Source organism: Schistocerca serialis, chromosome 8 (genome assembly GCF_023864345.2).
Source record: "Schistocerca serialis cubense isolate TAMUIC-IGC-003099 chromosome 8, iqSchSeri2.2, whole genome shotgun sequence".
In the NCBI taxonomy this organism is placed as follows: domain Eukaryota; kingdom Metazoa; phylum Arthropoda; class Insecta; order Orthoptera; family Acrididae; genus Schistocerca; species Schistocerca serialis.
Window position 1 is genome coordinate 436,203,256 of NC_064645.1, and position 18,611 is coordinate 436,221,866.

Sequence of the window (18,611 nt, forward strand, 5' to 3'; positions counted from 1 at the left end):
AGCACACTGAATAGGAGGGTGTCGAGGTCCTTATACATGACACTGATTAGACCTCTAATGACGTACGCAGCTCCCGTCTGGGGATATGCAGCTCCCACACGACTGCGCCGCCTGCAGATCATACAGAACAAGGTGCTACGAATCATCAGCAATGCTCCACGCTACACACGCACCGTGGATCTTCACCATGAATACCGCCTTGATACCCTCAAGGAAGTATTCAAGAAACACGCCACACGACTATACAGGAACGCGAGAGACTGGAACAATCCTTTCATCCTCACTCTGGGAAACTACGATCACAACCACAGGTGGAAACACAAGCGGCCAAAGACACTGCTAGCTAGGGCATAACCACCTATGGTAAACTAACATACGCAAACAGCGACAAACGCCGGTAAGCCCCTGCATATCAGCAACACTGACTGGCAACTACCAGCTGCTATTAGAGCCAACCAACAGGCCACAGCAGGGACACCGACGAGCTCGCCCACAGACGCACGAACAATCTGCCAACACTCCCTCACACTGTGCCTCCGGTATATGACCTATCGGACACAAGACCGATAACAAACCTAACTGTTGCAGGTTGCAGGACGCTGAACGAGGACTCTGTACCCGCACCCAGCGCCAGCCGCCGAGCAGCACAAAACGCACAACGTCAAGGTATCGACATGCATGATACCCACTACTAACAAAGCCTATCCTTACACAACCTATCGCAGGCAGCAAGACAACCGCTACTGCTCTTGCCGCCCGACCTAACTTTCGCAGAGGTTTTTTTTCCCTTGGCTCTTGCTTTGGCACTTTTTTTTCCTCTGCCCTTCATACCGCTACCCTTCGTCAGATTTCGACCAATCTATCTCCAGATGAGCGCGTATTAATAGTTAATCCTAACCAGACGTACGCAGACATCGCAGTACCCACATCCTGCGACACCTCACTTTAGTGAATACTAACCCTTATGCAGAGATGGCAGTAGACCTTTTGTGTTGGCCATCATGCCGGTGTGGGCGTGGAGGGGCTCCACCTCTATTTTAAAAAAATGGTGGTAACGCTGGACGCCTTGCTTAGCTGTTAGATATTAAAGCAGACTGAAAACGAATAGAACGAAAGCGATCCTTAAGATTCCAAGAAAGATGAGGCAATGATTTGCTAACCTATTTCTGTCACAGTTCTCTCGACCAGAATAGCTCACCGCTCTCACATTGCTATTTTCCAATGAAGAAGAGTAGGAAAAAATTTTTATTTAGGGGTGACCTAGTAATTACTTTAAAGAGCATGCTAGAATTATTAACTAGTTCCACTACAAAATAATTACGTCACCAAGATCAGTAATGTCTGTAACAGTGGTTTACTGTGTTCTGAGCATAGCATATAGCCGGAAACAGGAACGATTCGCTTCATACTGAAAGGAATAGCTAAGATATGTATGCTGAAATAGCCCTTATTTTGCTCCGTTTAAATATGGGATAAATCAAATTACCGTTGCGGGACTACAATCTTTTTGAGTAGAAGAGTTGTTCCTATCCAGTAGCTGATGCTTGTAAAACAACTTTGTGCAAATCAGTTTACATAAAAAATATGTTAATTTAATTAGGTGGGTACACCATGTCGATCATTAAAAGAGACGATTCGCTAATGTGGAGTTGAAATTACTGGTCCACACTACTTCGCATGTTCTGTGACAGGGAGGATGTGTCGAACTTTTATAGTCGACAATTTAGAAGCTCTACTTGCAATTGTCACTCTAGAGGCCATGTGTGGATACAGAACGATGGTAACCGAACCAGTTCTGCGCGTGATACTGTGCTAAAACTGAACAGCACGTTCCCTGGCGTCTGATTAGGACGCTGCGATCCTTATGAATGGCCAGCAGAGTCGCCGGACTCAAGACAAGTAGACTCACTTTTATCTACGATAATGATCGAAGCAGACGAAATGAATTAAAATTTGTGTTGCGGCAGCGACCCGAACCCGGGTCTTCTTGCTTGGTAAGCAGAAATGCTAACCATTACACTACCACAGCACGATGGTCAACGTTGCTGTACGAACCACCTAAGCTGATTGACCACCCCAACTTCATTTTTCCCTTATATCGGAGAGCCCTGGCAGTAGTGACAGTATATAAGGGAAAAATGAATTGAAATTTGTGCTGGGGAGGGCACTCAGCTTAGGTAGTTCGTGCAGCAATGTTGACCATTGTGCTGTGGTACTGTAATGGTTAGCTTTCCTGCCTAGCAAGCAAGAAGACCCGGGTTCGAGTCCCAGCTGCACAAATTTTAATTCATTTCGTCTGACTCGATCATTATCGTAGATATTAAAAAGAGACTTAAATGTCTCAGGGAAACATTTAATTATAAGACTTACTTTTGTGTGGATGTCTAAAGAATTGTGTTTGTGTCACAGAACCCACAACCCCAGACGACTTCAAGCAGCGCATCGAGGAAACACTTCACTACGTGACGCGAGCGATTTAAGGGGGAACGACAGCGTGACGGACGAAAATATTACTCAAATTCAAGTATTTTTTCTCCGTACTGGAATGTAGCAGATAAATGGTGTGGTGTCACCGCCAGACACCACACTTGCTAGGTGGTAGCCTTTAAATCGGCCGCGGTCCATTAGTATACGTCGGACCCGCGTGTCGCCACTATCAGTGATTGCAGACCGAGCGCCGCCACACGGCAGGTCTAGAGAGACTTACTAGCACTCGCCCCAGTTGTACAGCCGACTTCGCTAGGAAAGGTTCACTGAAAATTACGCTCTCATTTGCCGAGACGATAGTTAGCATAGCCTTCAGCTAAGTCAATTGCTACGACCTAGCAAGGCGCCAATTATCCTTTGCTATGTATCTAATGACGCATATACTGTATCAACAAGACCAATGTTCACCAATTGTGGATTAAAGTTAAGTATTCCAGCAGCTACGTACTTTTCTTTATAGCATTCATTACGTATCCTGTTTCAGACCTCACGCCAGCCTGCGTGAGTTTAAGCGCGTGCCTTTCGGTTACCCGTCACTGTGGATTGGCTGTCTTGCCAGTCCACAACAAATGGGATTTGGGGCAATGAATAAAGCATAGAATGAAGCTTTTATTAAAACATATCACTCCGATCCTCACATATCTAATTTTAGTTTACCGTGAGCCCGCAAAAAAGTTTGATAAAATTACAGGTATCTGTAAAAGATAGCCGTTTTCGGACCCCTCTTGTTAGGCTGAAAAGATACTAAATATCAACATAAAAAATCGGTTACGATGAACTGAAGAGACTTCAGTTTGCTTCAAGGGAGCCCAAAAATCATTAAACCCGGATGAAAATTGTAGGTTGCGCGACTACAACCATGGCAAAAAACATGGTTTTGAGAAAAATGCGGTAAAAGTTTGACAAGTATTTACGACATAAAAAGGGACAAAACTTGAAACTTACAGGATATCATCGGTGCTTGGTCCGTAATAACTATCGCTCCGGCTAGTGGATGGCCACTTTCTGCTGCTTTGACCTGATAAGCCCTCATTTTCGTTCTCAAATCCCTTTTCGTCGCTGAGCCCATCGCTGCTGGCGTCTCTATCTTCACAGAATCGGCGTATTTTATCGACGACTTTGATTTGGAGAGCATTTGCCACGAGCATGGCCTACATTGAATGGACATATGGCCAAATTTGAAGCAATGTTCACAGTGTCGCTTCAACTGGACGTTATTTTTGGAGCGTATGTCCTAATGAGAGCACTGAAACTTTCATTCACATTTTGAGTAAAACCGGTCAAACAACGTTCCAGCAAATCAAATTTACTCAGTCGGTGTAAATAGAGGTGATGGCATAGGTAACGACTTGTGGCAATGATTTTCTAACTCTGAGGCGTGCCGTGCACGCTTGGCTTAAAACGTTAAAAGAATCGTCACTTTCTGGAGTTCGCTTTGGCCGTCCGCGGCTCAGCACAGAACGTGGAGATGTATAAAGGAGCACAGGCGACCATGTGACGACAGAGAACGATTCTGGCCCGGGAACAAGTGTTTCGGCAGCGGACGACCCCTATGTGTTCCCACGGAATCGTCGGGATTGGACCGTGAATCAACGGAAAAGTGCCGTCGGGTTAAAACGGTTCAAATGGCTCTGAGCGCTATGGAACTTAACATCTGAGGTCATCAGTCCCCTAGAACTTAGAACTACTTAAACCTAACTAACCTAAAGACATCACACACATCCATGGCCATGTCGTCCGGTCGGACGAATCAAGTTTCCTGTTGCACCTCATCGATGGTCGACTCCAGATGTACCGTCTTCTAGGCGAACGGCTGCTCCATACATGCAGGATGCAGACAGTAGGGGCAGTATTGCGCAATGTAGGACGTTCACCTGCGATTTCACGGGATGTGTGGTAGTAATCTAAGGCGCAAACACAGCCGTGGACTACGTGAGCATAACTGTGGACCAATTGCATTTCTTGGTGTTTGATGTCTTTACTGACGGTGATGGCTTCTTCAAGAATCGCGCTAGAGCTATCTGACGACCGTAATAGGGATATTGACCCCTAGGTCACCAAATTCGCCTGATCTGAGCCGGATGGATTACATCTGGGATGCTATCTGGCGCCAGCTCCGTCTCCACAAACCACTGGTCCGTAACTTACAGGAACTGGGTGACTTGTAAGCAGATATCTGGTTCCACGAGTTTACCAAGAACTTGTGGAATTCATGCCACGCAAAATTGCAGCTGTATTGAGTTCCATTGGTGGGCCGACACACTATTAAGCAAGTTTTCATACCGTTTCGGCTCGTCAGTATATCATTTCACTATCAGTAACGATGTTTAGGTAAATGATATTGGAAAAAAAACAGAAGAATAAATATAAGAAGTAGTGAGTATAAGAGATGAATATGGAGTAAACAACGGTTAACGACAACAGCGAGCTGGAACAGTACACTCAATAAGTCAGTGCAGTTGCTCCAAAGGCTGTATAGGTGGTAGATAAAAACATCGAGACACGAAGAACACAACACATTACCATGTCTAATACACCGTAGGAGCTCCGCTGGCATTCAAAATAGCTGCCAATGGTCTCGCAGTGGATATATATATATATATATATATATATACAGGGTGACCGGGCCAAATATCTCACGAAATAAGCGTCAAACGAAAATACTACAAAGAACGAAATTCGTCTAGCTTGAAGGGGGAAAGCAGATGGCGCTATGGTTAGCGCGCTAGATGGCGCTGCCATAGGTCAAACGGATATCAACTGCGTTTTTTAAAAATAGGAACCCCCATTTTTTACTACATATTCGAGTAGTACGTAAAGAAATATGAATGTTTTAGTTGGACCACTTTTTTCGCTTTGTGATAGATTGCGCTGTAATAGTCACAAACGTATAAGTACATGGTATCACGTAACATTCCGCCAGTGCTTCCAACATGATGGATGTTCGGCACATAGCTCGCGTGCGGTTGAAGCGGTATTGAATAGCATATTTCATGACAGGTGGATTGGTCGTCGAAGCACGATACCATGGCTTCGTGATACATTACCCATGTTAAAATGGACCGTTTACCAATTGCGGTTATGGTCGACATCGTGTTGATGTATGGCTATTGTGATCAAAATGCCCAACGGGCGTGTGATATGTATGCTGCTCGGTATCGTGGACGACATCATCCAAGTCTCCGGACCGTTCGCCGGATAGTTACGTTATTTAAGGAAACAGGAAGTGTTCAGCCACATGTGAAACTTCAACCACGACCTGCAAAAAATGATGATGCCCAAGTAGGTGCTGTCTCGGCTAATCCGCAAATCAGTAGCAGACAAACTGCGCGAGAATCGGGAATCTCACAAACATCGGTATGGAGAATGCTACATCAACATCGATTGTACCCGTACCATATTTCTATGCACCAGGAATTGCATGGCCACGACTTTGAACGTCGTGTACAGTTCTGCCACTGGGCACAACAGAAATTACGGGACGATGACAGATTTTTTGCATGCGTTCTACTTAGCGACGAAGCGTCATTCACCAACAGCGGTAACGTAAACCGGTGTAATATGCACTATTGGGCAACGGAAAATCCACGATGGCTGCGACAAGTGGAACATCAGCGACCTTGGCGGGTTAATGCATGGTGCGGCATTATGTGAGGAAGGATAATTGGCCCCCATTTTGTCGATGGCAATCTAAACGGTGCAATGTATGCTGATTTCCTACGTAATGTTCTACCGATGTTACTACAAGATGTTTCACTGCATGACAGAATGGCGATGTACTTCCAAAATGATGGGTGTCCGGCACATAGGTCGCGTGCGGTTGAAGCGGTATTAAATAGCATATTTCATGACAGGTGGATTGGTCGTCGAAGCACCATACCATAACCCGCACGTTCACTTGCCATCGTGATCCACCGCCAACGCCTGACAACATGCGTCAGGGCATTGTCAATGCATGTGCGAACATTACGGGAGGCGAAATACTCGCTGTTGAGAGGAATGTCGTTACACGTATTGCCAAATGCATTGAGGTTGACGGACATAATTTTGAGCATTTATTGCATTAATGTGGTATTTACAGGTAATCACACTGTAACAGCATGCGTTCCAGAAATGATACGTTCACAAAGGTACATGTATCTCATTGGAACAACTGAAATAAAATGTTCAAGCGTACCTACGTTCTGTATTTTAATTTAAAAAACCTACCTGTTACCAACTGTTCGTCTAAAATTGTGAGCCATATGTTTGTGACTATTACAGCGCCATCTGTCACAAAGCGAAAATAGTGGTCCAAATAAAACATTCATATTTCTTTACTTACTACACGAATATGTAATAAAAAATTGGGGTTCCTATTTTAAAAAACGCAATTGATATCCGTTTGACCTATGGCAGCGCCATCTAGCGGGCCAACCATAGCGCCATCTGGTTTCCCCCTTCAAGCTAGACCAGTTTCGTTCTTTGTAGTTTTTTCGTTTGACGCTTATTTCGTGAGATATTTGGCCCGGCCACGATCAATGGACCGCCCTGTATATACAGTTCCTGTGTGGTTTTCAGGGAGATCTTATAAATAGTACCAAATTCAGGTAGCGCTAATGGTGGCGTATAGCGATCACACACCCTTCTCTCCAAAGTAGACCACAAAGGCTCAACAGTACTGAGATCTGGTGGCTGTGGCGCCTTGGAGAGAGGCCATAATACAGGGTGATTAAAAAAGAATACCACAACTTTAAAAATGTGTATTTAATGAAAGAAACATAATATAACCTTCTGTTATACATCATTACAAAGAGTATTTAAAAACGTTTTTTTCACTCAAAAACAAGTTCAGAGATGTTCAATATGGCCCCCTCCAGACACTCGAGCAATATCAACCCGGTACTCCAACTCATTCCACACTCTCTGTAGCATATCAGGCGTAACAGTTTGGATAGCTGCTGTTATTTCTCGTTTCAAATCATCAATGGTGGCTGGGAGAGGTGGCCGAAACACCATATCCTTAACATACCCCCATAAGAAAAAATCGTAGGGGGTAAGATCAGGGCTTCTTGGAGGCCAGTGATGAAGTGCTCTGTCACGGGCTGCCCGGCGGCCGATCCATCGCCTCGGGTAGTTGACGTTCAGGTAGTTACGGACAGATAAGTGCCAATGTGGTGGCGCTCCATCCTGCTGAAATATGAATTGTTGTGCTTCTTGTTCGAGCTGAGGGAACAGCCAATTCTCTAACATCTCCAGATACTGTAGTCCAGTTATAGTAGCACCTTCGAAGAAAAAGGGACCAAAAACTTTATTGGCTGAAATGGTACAGAAAACGTTCACCTTAGGCGAGTCACGTTCATACTGAGTTGTTTCCCGCGGATTCTCAGTGCCCCATATACAGACATTGTGACGGTTGACTTTCCCGTTAGTGTGGAAAGTTGCTTCATCACTAAACACAATCTTTGAAACGAAAGATTCATCTGTTTCCATTTGAGCAAGGATAAAATCACAGAAATCGATTCTTTTAATCTTATCAGCTGCAGACAGTGCTTGAACCAATTTCAGACGATAAGGTTTCATAACTAACCTTTTTCGTAGGACCCTCCATACAGTTGATTGTGGAATTTGCAGCTCTCTGCTAGCTCTGCGAGCCGATTTTCCTGGGCTGCGAACAAATGCTTGCTGGATGCGTGCTACATTTTCATCACTCGTTCTCGGCTGTCGAGAACTTTTCCCTTTGCACAAACACCCATTCTCTGTAAACTGTTTATACCAACGTTTAATACACCACCTATCAGGAGGTTTAACACCATACTTCGTTCGAAATGCACGCTGAACAACCGTCGTCGATTCACTTCTGCCGTACTCAATAACACAAAAAGCTTTCTGTTGAGCGGTCGCCATCTTAGCATCAACTGACGCTGACGCCTAGTCAACAGCGCCTCAAGCGAACAAATGTACAACTAAATGAAACTTTATAGCTCCCTTAATTCGCCGACAGATAGTGCTTAGCTCTGCCTTTTGTCGTTGCAGAGTTTTAAATTTCTAAAGTTGTGGTATTCGTTTTGAATCACCCTGTACATTCCCGTGCTCAAAAAATCAGTCCTGGATAACACGAGCTGTGTAACACAGACTTTGTCGTCTTCGAACACAGCATCACAAAAATTGTACACTCCTGGAAATGGAAAAAAGAACACATTGACACCGGTGTGTCAGACCCACCATACTTGCTCCGGACACTGCGAGAGGGCTGTACAAGCAATGATCACACGCACGGCACAGCGGACACGCCAGGAACCGCGGTGTTGGCCGTCGAATGGCGCTAGCTGCGCAGCATTTGTGCACCGCCGCCGTCAGTGTCAGCCAGTTTGCCGTGGCATACGGAGCTCCATCGCAGTCTTTAACACTGGTAGCATGCCGCGACATCGTGGACGTGAACCGTATGTGCAGTTGACGGACTTTGAGCGAGGGCGTATAGTGGGCATGCGGGAGGCCGGGTGGACGTACCGCCGAATTGCTCAACACGTGGGGCGTGAGGTCTCCACAGTACATCGATGTTGTCGCCAGTGGTCGGCGGAAGGTGCACGTGTGGGACCCGACCGCAGCGACGCACGGATGCACGCCAAGACCGTAGGATCCTACGCAGTGCCGTAGGGGACCGCACCGCCACTTCCCAGCAAATTAGGGACACTGTTGCTCCTGGGGTATCGGCGAGGACCATTCGCAACCGTCTCCATGAAGCTGGGCTGCGGTCCCGCACACCGTTAGGCCGTCTTCCGCTCACGCCCCAACATCGTGCAGCCCGCCTCCAGTGGTGTCGCGACAGGCGTGAATGGAGGGACGAATGGAGACGTGTCGTCTTCAGCGATGAGAGTCGCTTCTGCCTTGGTGCCAATGATGGTTGTATGCGTGTTTGGCGCCGTGCAGGTGAGCGCCACAATCAGGACTGCATACGACCGAGGCACACAGGGCCAACACCTGGCATCATGGTGTGGGGAGCGAAATCCTACACTGGCCGTACACCACTGGTGAACGTCGAGGGGACACTGAATAGTGCACAGTACATCCAAACCGTCATCGAACCCATCGTTCTACCATTCCTAGACCGGCAAGGGAACTTGCTGTTCCAACAGGACAATGCACGTCCGCATGTATCCCGTGCCACCCAACGTGCTCTAGAAGGTGTAAGTCAACTACCCTGGCCAGCAAGATCTCCGGATCTGTCCCCCATTGAGCATGTTTGGGACTGGATGAAGCGTCGTCTCACGCGGTCTACACGTCCAGCACGAACGCTGGTCCAACTGAGGCGCCAGGTGGAAATGGCATGGCAAGCCGTTCCACAGGACTACATCCAGCATCTCTACGATCGTCTCCATGGGAGAATAGCAGCCTGCATTGCTGCGAAAGATGGATATACACTGTACTAGTGCCGACATTGTGCATGCTCTGTTGCCTGTGTCTATGTGCCTGTGGTTCTGTCAGTGTGATCATGTGATGTATCTGACCCCAGGAATGTGTCAATAAAGTTTCCCCTTCCTGGGACAATGAATTCACGGTGTTCTTATTTCAATTTCCAGGAGTGTATATTGGCATGGACCCGATAAGCCAAAATGGTCACATAATCCTTGGCAATAATGCGATCTTACGAAGTAACCATGGGGGCCATGGAATACCACGAAATATCTGTTCAAATCATCACAGAATCCTAGCCAGGTTTCACTCTTGGTACGTAAACTCGGCCTGAATTTGGAAAAAGTGTGCATCAAGACTCATCCAACCAGATTACCATCCTCCATTCCAGCATAGTTCAACTTCTATAGCTTCGGCACCACATTTACTGAGTGGTTTTGGAATTCCAGCTGCCCCTGCAGTTCCCTGATTACGGAGTTCCCTTCATGTTGTTTTGGTGCTGACAGGTTTCGCGAGTGCGACATTCGGTTCTGCAGTGACATTTGGAGCTGTAGTTCTCTTATTTTTCGTCGGAATCCTCTTCAGTGGCCACCTATCACGATCACTCAACACACATTTTCGTCCGCGTTGTGACTTAGCGGATGACATTTTTCCGCTGTCTCTGCGAGAGGTATAAATTTTCTATATGGTGCCTCTTGTAAAACCAAACATTGGTTACGGAGAGCAGCAGAAATTTACCAAAGTTCGAATTCACTTACCTCCCAGATAACGCACTCACAACTACAGAGAACACTATCCTTGCCACCATTGACACTTGAAACGTACTGAGCGCATTTCCCAGATGCCGCTCGTGGTCAAATACAACAGCGCAAGCTGCAAGCTTCGCTAGCACCTACATTCTTGTTCAAGCATGCTTTTGTCTCAGTGTTTCCATATTTTTGTCCAAACCCTGTACCAGGGTCTTTGGCTATCATACGTACAAACGTAAAGGACGAGTATAGAGCAATGAAACAAGCAAATAATCTTATTAAATGTAGGTGCAGAACCCATGGCTTCTCCGATACGACGCATGCCGAAGTGCAGTGATGCCACTGTACCCAGCTGGCACATTACTGCCGGTTATTTGAGTACAGCACTTTTATTGGTGAGAAGCGAAGATTGAACTTGAGGCAAACAAGGGCAGTTCAAGGCCCGGGATGTGACTACGGTGAACGAGCAGCGACATTGCAGCGTATTTACAGCCTTATTTTCAAGGTAGCAATTCCCGCACTCAGCAAGCCCAGTGTCAGTTTTAGTGCAAGCTTTAGGAGCGACTGCCATGCCTCACACACGTAAAGTAATAGATAACATTGAGCACACGTACGGGCACGCAAAAGGAAGTGCACGGGAGGCAGCATGGTTGTGTTGTTGTTGTGGTTTTCAGTCCTGAGACTGGTTTGATACAGCTCTCCATGCTACTCTATCCTGTGCAAGCTTCTTCATCTCCCAGTACCTACCACAACCTACATCCTTCTGAATCTGCTTAGTGTATTCATCTCTTGGTCTCCCTCTACAATTTTTACCCTCCACGCTGCTCTACAATACTAAATTGGTGATCCCTTGATGCCTCAGAACATGTCCTGCCAGCCGATTCCTTCTTCTAGTCAAGTTGTGCCACAAACTCCTCTTCTCTCCAATTCTATTCAATACCTCCTCATTAGTTATGTGATCTACCCATCTAATCTTCAGCATTCTTCTGTAGCACTACATTTCGAAAGCTTCTATTCTCTTCTTGTCCAAACTATTTATCGTCCATGTTTCACTTCCATTCATGGCTACACTCCATACAAATACTTTCAGAAACGACTTCCTGACACTTAAATCTATACTCGATTTAACAAATTTCTCTTCTTCGGAAACGCTTTCCTTGCCATTGCCAGCAGCAGTTCCCATCAGCGCCTGCGAGAGAGCGGTATACTTAAACCCATCATGCAACATGGAACTAGACTAACAATAGTGTTTACACCACGAATAGAGCACCGCGTATTACATGTGGACGCATACGACGGAGATTACATGAGGGACTACTGTACCCATGTGATATACAAAGTATGCACCTCACTTTCCATGCAATATTACCCTCTGCCAGTGGATCCTACACGCTGTAAAACGACCCAGAGCTTGTTCGTGATGGATAAAATTTCGGACTTGCAGCCGCATAAATTCAGTTTACTCTTCTAATATTTCGGCTGAATACCGTCCATCCATCTTCAGAGTGAGCCGAGGTGACTAAGGCTCCAGCACTTGCTCCGTCCTGTTAACTCGAGGAACGAACCACTGCGTATGCGGCCAAAGATGCACAAGGCGCCAGAGACGTTGGTAGGCGGCAAAGAGGTGAAAAATATGCATGGAAATTAAATCTATGGCTGCACAGTCGATCCACACGGTGATATCGATGCGTCACGGAGAGTTGTACTGTCGCGACGTCTTTGTGATTTAATTACAGAAATTGCCGGATTCCATGATTTGTCCAATGTGAAGCCGCTATCTTCATTAATTACTAGGGTGAGTCAAATGAAAACCTTAAATATTTTTTAAAATGTTATTTATTGTGCAGAAGTGGTACAAAGCTGTATCACTTTTTAACATAATCTCACCCACGCTCAATGCAAGTCCTCCAGCGTTTACAAAGTGCATAAATTCCTTTAGAAAAAAAATTCTTTTGGTAGTCCGCGCAACCACTCATGCACCGCGTGGCGTACCCCTTCATCAGAACGGAACTTCTTTCCTCCCATTGCGTCTTTGAGTGGACCAAACATATGGAAATCACTTCGGGCAAGGTCTGGTGAGTATGGTGGATGAGGAAGACACTCAAAATGCAGGTCTGTGGTTGTTGTAACTGTTGTACGGGCAGTGTGGGGCCTTGCATTGTCATGTTGCAAAAGGACACCTGCTGACAGCAATCCACGTCGCTTTGATTTGATTGCAGACTGCAGATGATTTTTTTAGGCACGTAATGCTCCAAAATGATGCCTTTTTCGTCCCAAAAGAGAGTCAGCATAACCTTCCCTGCTGATGGTTCTGTTCGAAACTTCTTTGGTTTTGGTGATGAGGAATGGCGCCATTCCTTGCTCGCTTTCTTCGTTTCCTGTTGGTGGAAATGAACCCAGGTTTCGTCCCCAGTAACTTCTCGTTCAAAGCTCCTAAGAAGTTCTTCACAGGCTTCAACCCGTCGTTCTCTCATTTCAGCAGTCAGTTGCCGTGGCACCCATCTTGCAGACACTTTGTGAAACTGGAGCACATCATGCACAATGTGGTGTGCTGGCCTGTGACTAATATGTAAACGTGCTGTAATGTCATTCAGTCACTCGGCGGTTTTCCTTCACTATGGCTCCAACTGCTGCCATGTTCTGTGGAGTCACAACTCGTTGTGCCTGACCTGGACGAGGAGCATCTTCCACTGAAGTCACACCATTTGCGAACTTCCTACTCCATTCGTAAACTTGCTGCTGTGACAAACATGCATCACCGTACTGAACCTTCATTAGTCGATGAATTTCAATAGGTTTCACACCTTCACTACACAAAAACCGAATAACAGCACGCTGTTCTTCCCTGGTGCAAGTCGCAAGTGGGGCGGCCATCTTTATACTGATACTGCGACAGTATGTGTGTATCTGCACTATGGTGCCACCTACAGGCCACTCTGCACGCTGTTTGTAGCACACTTACTAACTTTTACAGGATAATGGCGAGAAATATCGATTTTTTTATTACAAATTTAAGGTTTTTATTTGACTTACCCTCGTAAATTCGTCGCCAACCGAATTTCAATTGCTTCTTTCACTACTGAGTCTAAGAAATGAAGTCGAGGATAAAATTTCGACATTATCGTACACCATAGAGTGCCCAGTGTCAATACAGTGCTCCGCCAGTGCAGATTTATTAGGCTGTAAGAGACGGGTGTACCTGCGGTGCTCTGTGAATCTCTCTTGGACTGTACGTGTCGTCTGTCCGATGTACGAACGGCCGCACTCACAGGGGATCTTGCAAACCCCAGGCTTCCGAAGCACCAAATCATCTTTAACGATACCCAGGAGTGCTGCAGTCTTTCGTGGAAGGCGACAAATCACTTTCACTTTGTGTTTCCTGAGGATCCGTCTTTACGCCGCAAAAACATGAAGATGAAAATCCGCTGCAATTGTAATTTCCAAGCTCATTTATTTGGATAAAGGCATGTACACTGATGGGGCAGAACAATATGACCGCCTACCTAACAGCCGGTATGTCCACCTTCGGCACGAATAGCAGCGGCGGCGCGTCGTGGCATGCAAACAATGAGGCCTTGGCAGTACGGAGTTGGGGCCACATCTACACACACAAGGCACCTAATTCTCGTAAATTACGGGATGGGGTGATGAGCTCTGACGTAACGTTCAATCTCATCCAAGATGTATTCGATCGGGTTTAGGTCTGGTGAGTTGGAGAGCCAGCACATCAATTGGTACTCGCCATTGTGTTCCTCGAACCACTTCATCACACTTATGGCCTTGTGGCATGGCGCATTATCTTCTTGAAACATGCCATTGCCGTTGGGAAACATGATCCTGGTGAAGGGGTGTACGTGGTTTGCAACCAGTATACGATACTTCTTGCCCGTCATGGTACCTTGCACCAGCTCCACTTGACCAAGGGATGCCCAGGTGAATGTTCCCCAGAGCATAATGGAGCCGCCGCCAGCTTGTCTCTGTCGCGCAGTAAAGCCGTTAAGCAAGTATTCCCCTGACAGACGGATTCGCGTCCTCCCATCGGCATGGTGAAGAAGGTGTCGGATTTAATCAGACCATGCAATGCTCTGCCACTGCACCAACGCTCTGTGCGATGTTCAAGTGCCCATTTCAGCCGTAGTTGCCGAAGTTGTGGTGTTAACATTGGCACATGTATGGCTCGTCGGCTGTGGGGGCTCATAGTTAGCATCACATATTTGTAAAAATGAAGTACTAACAAAATGTCAGTTTGGTTTTCAGAAAGGCTTTTCAACAGAAAATGCGGTATATGCTTTCACTGATCAAATATTAAATGCATTGAATAACCGAACATCACCCACTGGAATATTTTGTGATCTCTCAAAGGCCTTTGAGTGTACGAATCATGAAATTCTTCTAGATAAGCTTAAGTATTGTGGTATGAGTGGGACAGCGCACAAATGGTTTAATTAATACGTGACTGGAAGAATACAGAAGGTTGAAATTAACCGTACAGATAGTCTGCAAAACCAGCAGAGTCCTCTAACTGGGGAGCTATCAAGAATGGTGTTCCACAGGGTTCAGTCTTGCATCCATTATTGTTCGTAATGTATGTTAACGACTTGCCACTCTATATTCATGAACATGCAAAGTTAGTTCTTTTTGCTGATGATATAAGTGTAGTAATCACACCCAAGAAACAAGAATCAGGTGAGGGAATTGCAAATAATGTCTTCAGAAAATTATTAAGTGGTTCTCTGCAAATGGACTATCACTAAATTTTGAGAAAACACAGTTTATACAATTCCGTACAGTAAATGGCATAACACCATTGATAAATTTAGACTACGAACCGAAGTCTGTTGCCGGCTGAAGTGGCCGTGCAGTTAAAGGCGCTGCAGTCTGGAACCGCAGGTCGCAGGTTCGAATCCTGCCTCGGGCATGGATGTTTGTGATGCCCTTAGGTTAGTTAGGTTTAACTAGTTCTAAGTTCTAGGGGACTAATGACCTCAGCAGTTGAGTCCCATAGTGCTCAGAGCCATTTGAACCATTTGAACCGAAGTCGGTTGCTAAGGCAGAATACTCAAAATTTCTGGGTGTGTGCGTTGATCAGAAATTGAATTGGAAGAAACACACGATGATCTGCTGCAACGGTTAGGTTCAGCTACTTATGCTATTAGGGTTACTGCAAACTTTGACGATAAACATAGCCTTAAAGTAGCCTACTGTGCCTATTTTCATTAACTTATTTCATATGGAATCATCTTTTGGGGCAGTTCTTCAGTAAGACTGAAAGTATTCATTGGACAAAATCGTGTAATCAGAATAATAGCTGGAGCCCACCCAAGATCACCTAGCAGATATTTATTTAAGGACTCGGGATATTCACAGTACTTTCGCAATACATATATTCACTTATGAAATTTGTTATTAATAACCCATCCCAATTCAAAAATAACAGCGAAGGGCATAGCTACAACACTAGAAGAAAGGATGATATTCACTGTTCTGGATTAAATCTCACTTCGCCACAGAAAGGGGTGAATTATGCTGCCACAAAAATCTGTGGTCATTTGCCAAATAATATAAAAAGTCTGACAGATAGCCAACCAACATTTAAAAGCAAATTAAAAGAATTTCTGAATGACAACTCCTTCTACTCAAAGGATGAATTCTTAGATGTGAAGTACTAAATATAAAAAAATATATAAAGATAAAAAAAGATTAATTATTTTGTGAAAAGAAAACCAATCTTAAAGTGACACGTTCCACATCATTACGAAATGTATTCATGATCTATATTCATGATCTATGGAACAAGCATTAATGTATGTATGTACGTATGTATATATGTGTGTTCAGTGCACTGTCTGTCCAGACACATTTGTACTCTGTCCAGCATTAACGTCTGATGTTAGCTCCGCCACGGTTCGCCGCCTGTCATGTTTTACCAGTCTGTCCAGCCTACGACATCCGACATCTGTAATGAGGGGTGTCCGCCCAACCCCACGACGTCTGAACGTGCTTCCACGTTTGTTTCGCCACGTGTTGAAGACACTCACCGCAACATTCCTCCAATACGCGACAAGTCGTGCAGTTTCTGAAATGCTCGTGCCGAGCTTCCGGGCCATCGCAGTTTGTCCTCGGTCAGACACACATAGATCGTGCTCCTTCCGCATTCTGCACAAGGACAACACTCTCACTGACACTGCATGTGCACCGTTGCTTGTGTCTGGCTAGCAGTCATTCCTCAGCAGGAGAGGCTGCTATCGCTTGGACGAGTTTATATCGATAGTTGGTCGGTGGTCATGGTGTTCTGACTGATCGGTGTACACTAATCACATTTTCAGGTGCTAGTTAATTGCTTACGTTCAAACGGACAAATCAGGTAGAAACATGAACAAAATTATCTAGTAGTATGAGAGAGTCTGTGCGGGTGAGAAGTGGAAAATATTGGGTCAGCCGGGAGACAGGAGGCGCTTTCTTGCACTCAGCACGGCTGTCAGCTATATGTGTCACGCTGGCCACGCTCTTCATGAGGCTGCCAGAACGTTTATATGGTCCTGTTTGCCTCAAGTCTCACTGAATGGTCCCACATTTATCGTGCCTCATTGCAATGGTTCCCTCATAGTACTGAGTAAATCTGTTAACGGACGATTTGTCATACGCGGTTCAGTAGCACCGGAAGATGAGGTTAGTGTCCTGAAACCCGGGCAGTGTACATGCCTTTATCCAAATAAAGGTACTTTGGAAATTACAATTGCAGCGGATTTTATTCATGACGACAAATCCAATTAACAGTTGTGGATGTCCCACTAAGAATATACACTGACCAGTGAAATTAATGTTAGCACCTGTCAAAACCCTTAATAACCACCTTTTGCAAGTAGGCCTCTGCGAGACGTGAGGGAAAAGAGTGGGTGAGGATGTGGAAGGTACGATGATCCAAGGAACGAAAAGCCCGATCGAGATGGTCAGTCCCACATATTTCCAATTAGGATTAAAACCAGGGAGTTTGGTGGCCAGGAAAGTACGGTAAACTCATTCTGGTGTCCTTCGAACCACGCATGTACACTGCGATCTGACTGACACATTACGCTGTCATTCAGATAGATGCCATAACGGTATTCTATAACCACGGCGACAAGCGAACAGTTTTCAAATTTATCCGTTTCGGAGATTCTTCCACCCTCGGCCCGAAAGCCGACGATCGTCCCCTTTAGGCTTCGGCTTATGAGAGTCCACATGTTATCACTGAGCCAGCATCTCAGCGAAGATTTTCGTTTTATGTTTCGACAGATGTTGCTGATCAGTTAATAGGGTGACATTTCTTACGTAACAAAACTTGTTAGTTCTTCGTACATTCATTCCCTGCAATCGAGTACTTGGATTATGTGCCCTTTCGTGAAAGGTTGCGTACGTGGTACATGCATGATGGTGCTCGCACACTTTCATGTGGCCGTTCAGGAATACGTAGCGCGAATCTTCGACAAGTGAATCGGTCGTGGCTCGCCAACACTGTCGCATGCCAGATCCACTGCCTTGAAACCGTTAGATTTTTTTGTATCTGTATATTTAATAGCTTTGGTGCATTTCAGCCCTGTTGACAGTGTCGATGAATTCCAGAAACGCATTGTGGACCGTTGTCATTGTATTCAGAACACGTGAGGTATTTCTGAACATGTACGTGCATTGATGAGAAGGGAAAATGTTTGTGGATGCCTGATGTAACGAGACATCCTCCTCTAGCGTTACTTTTCCTCAACAGTAGTAACCGAGACCAGCATTATTTTTAAAATTTTCGACAGGTCAGTATTATCTCAGTTGGTTTTCTGAGAACTTTCATGTAATTTTATACAAAGTATGTTACATTTCGAGCTAAAATTTATGAAAAGAAATTATTTTATAAAATATTTCAGTTTCGATGTTATAGTAGATAAGTACTAATTCTGAATGTACAGTAAATTCTTTTTTTTAGAAACATTTGAAATTACGAATTATTTGCAC

General features: G+C 45.3%; 1 protein-coding gene across 1 annotated transcript in view; it reads right to left on the reverse strand.

Annotated features, from left to right (window-relative positions):
- Nucleotides 1–18,059, reverse strand: part of LOC126417053 (uncharacterized) — a 111,825-nt gene extending 93,766 nt beyond the window's left edge. Inside the window, exon 1 of the mRNA XM_050084945.1 lies at nucleotides 18,025–18,059. Coding sequence (XP_049940902.1) covers nucleotides 18,025–18,059 — 35 coding nt within the window. The remainder of the gene's footprint in view (nucleotides 1–18,024) is intronic.
- Nucleotides 18,060–18,611: the final 552 nt, after the last annotated feature.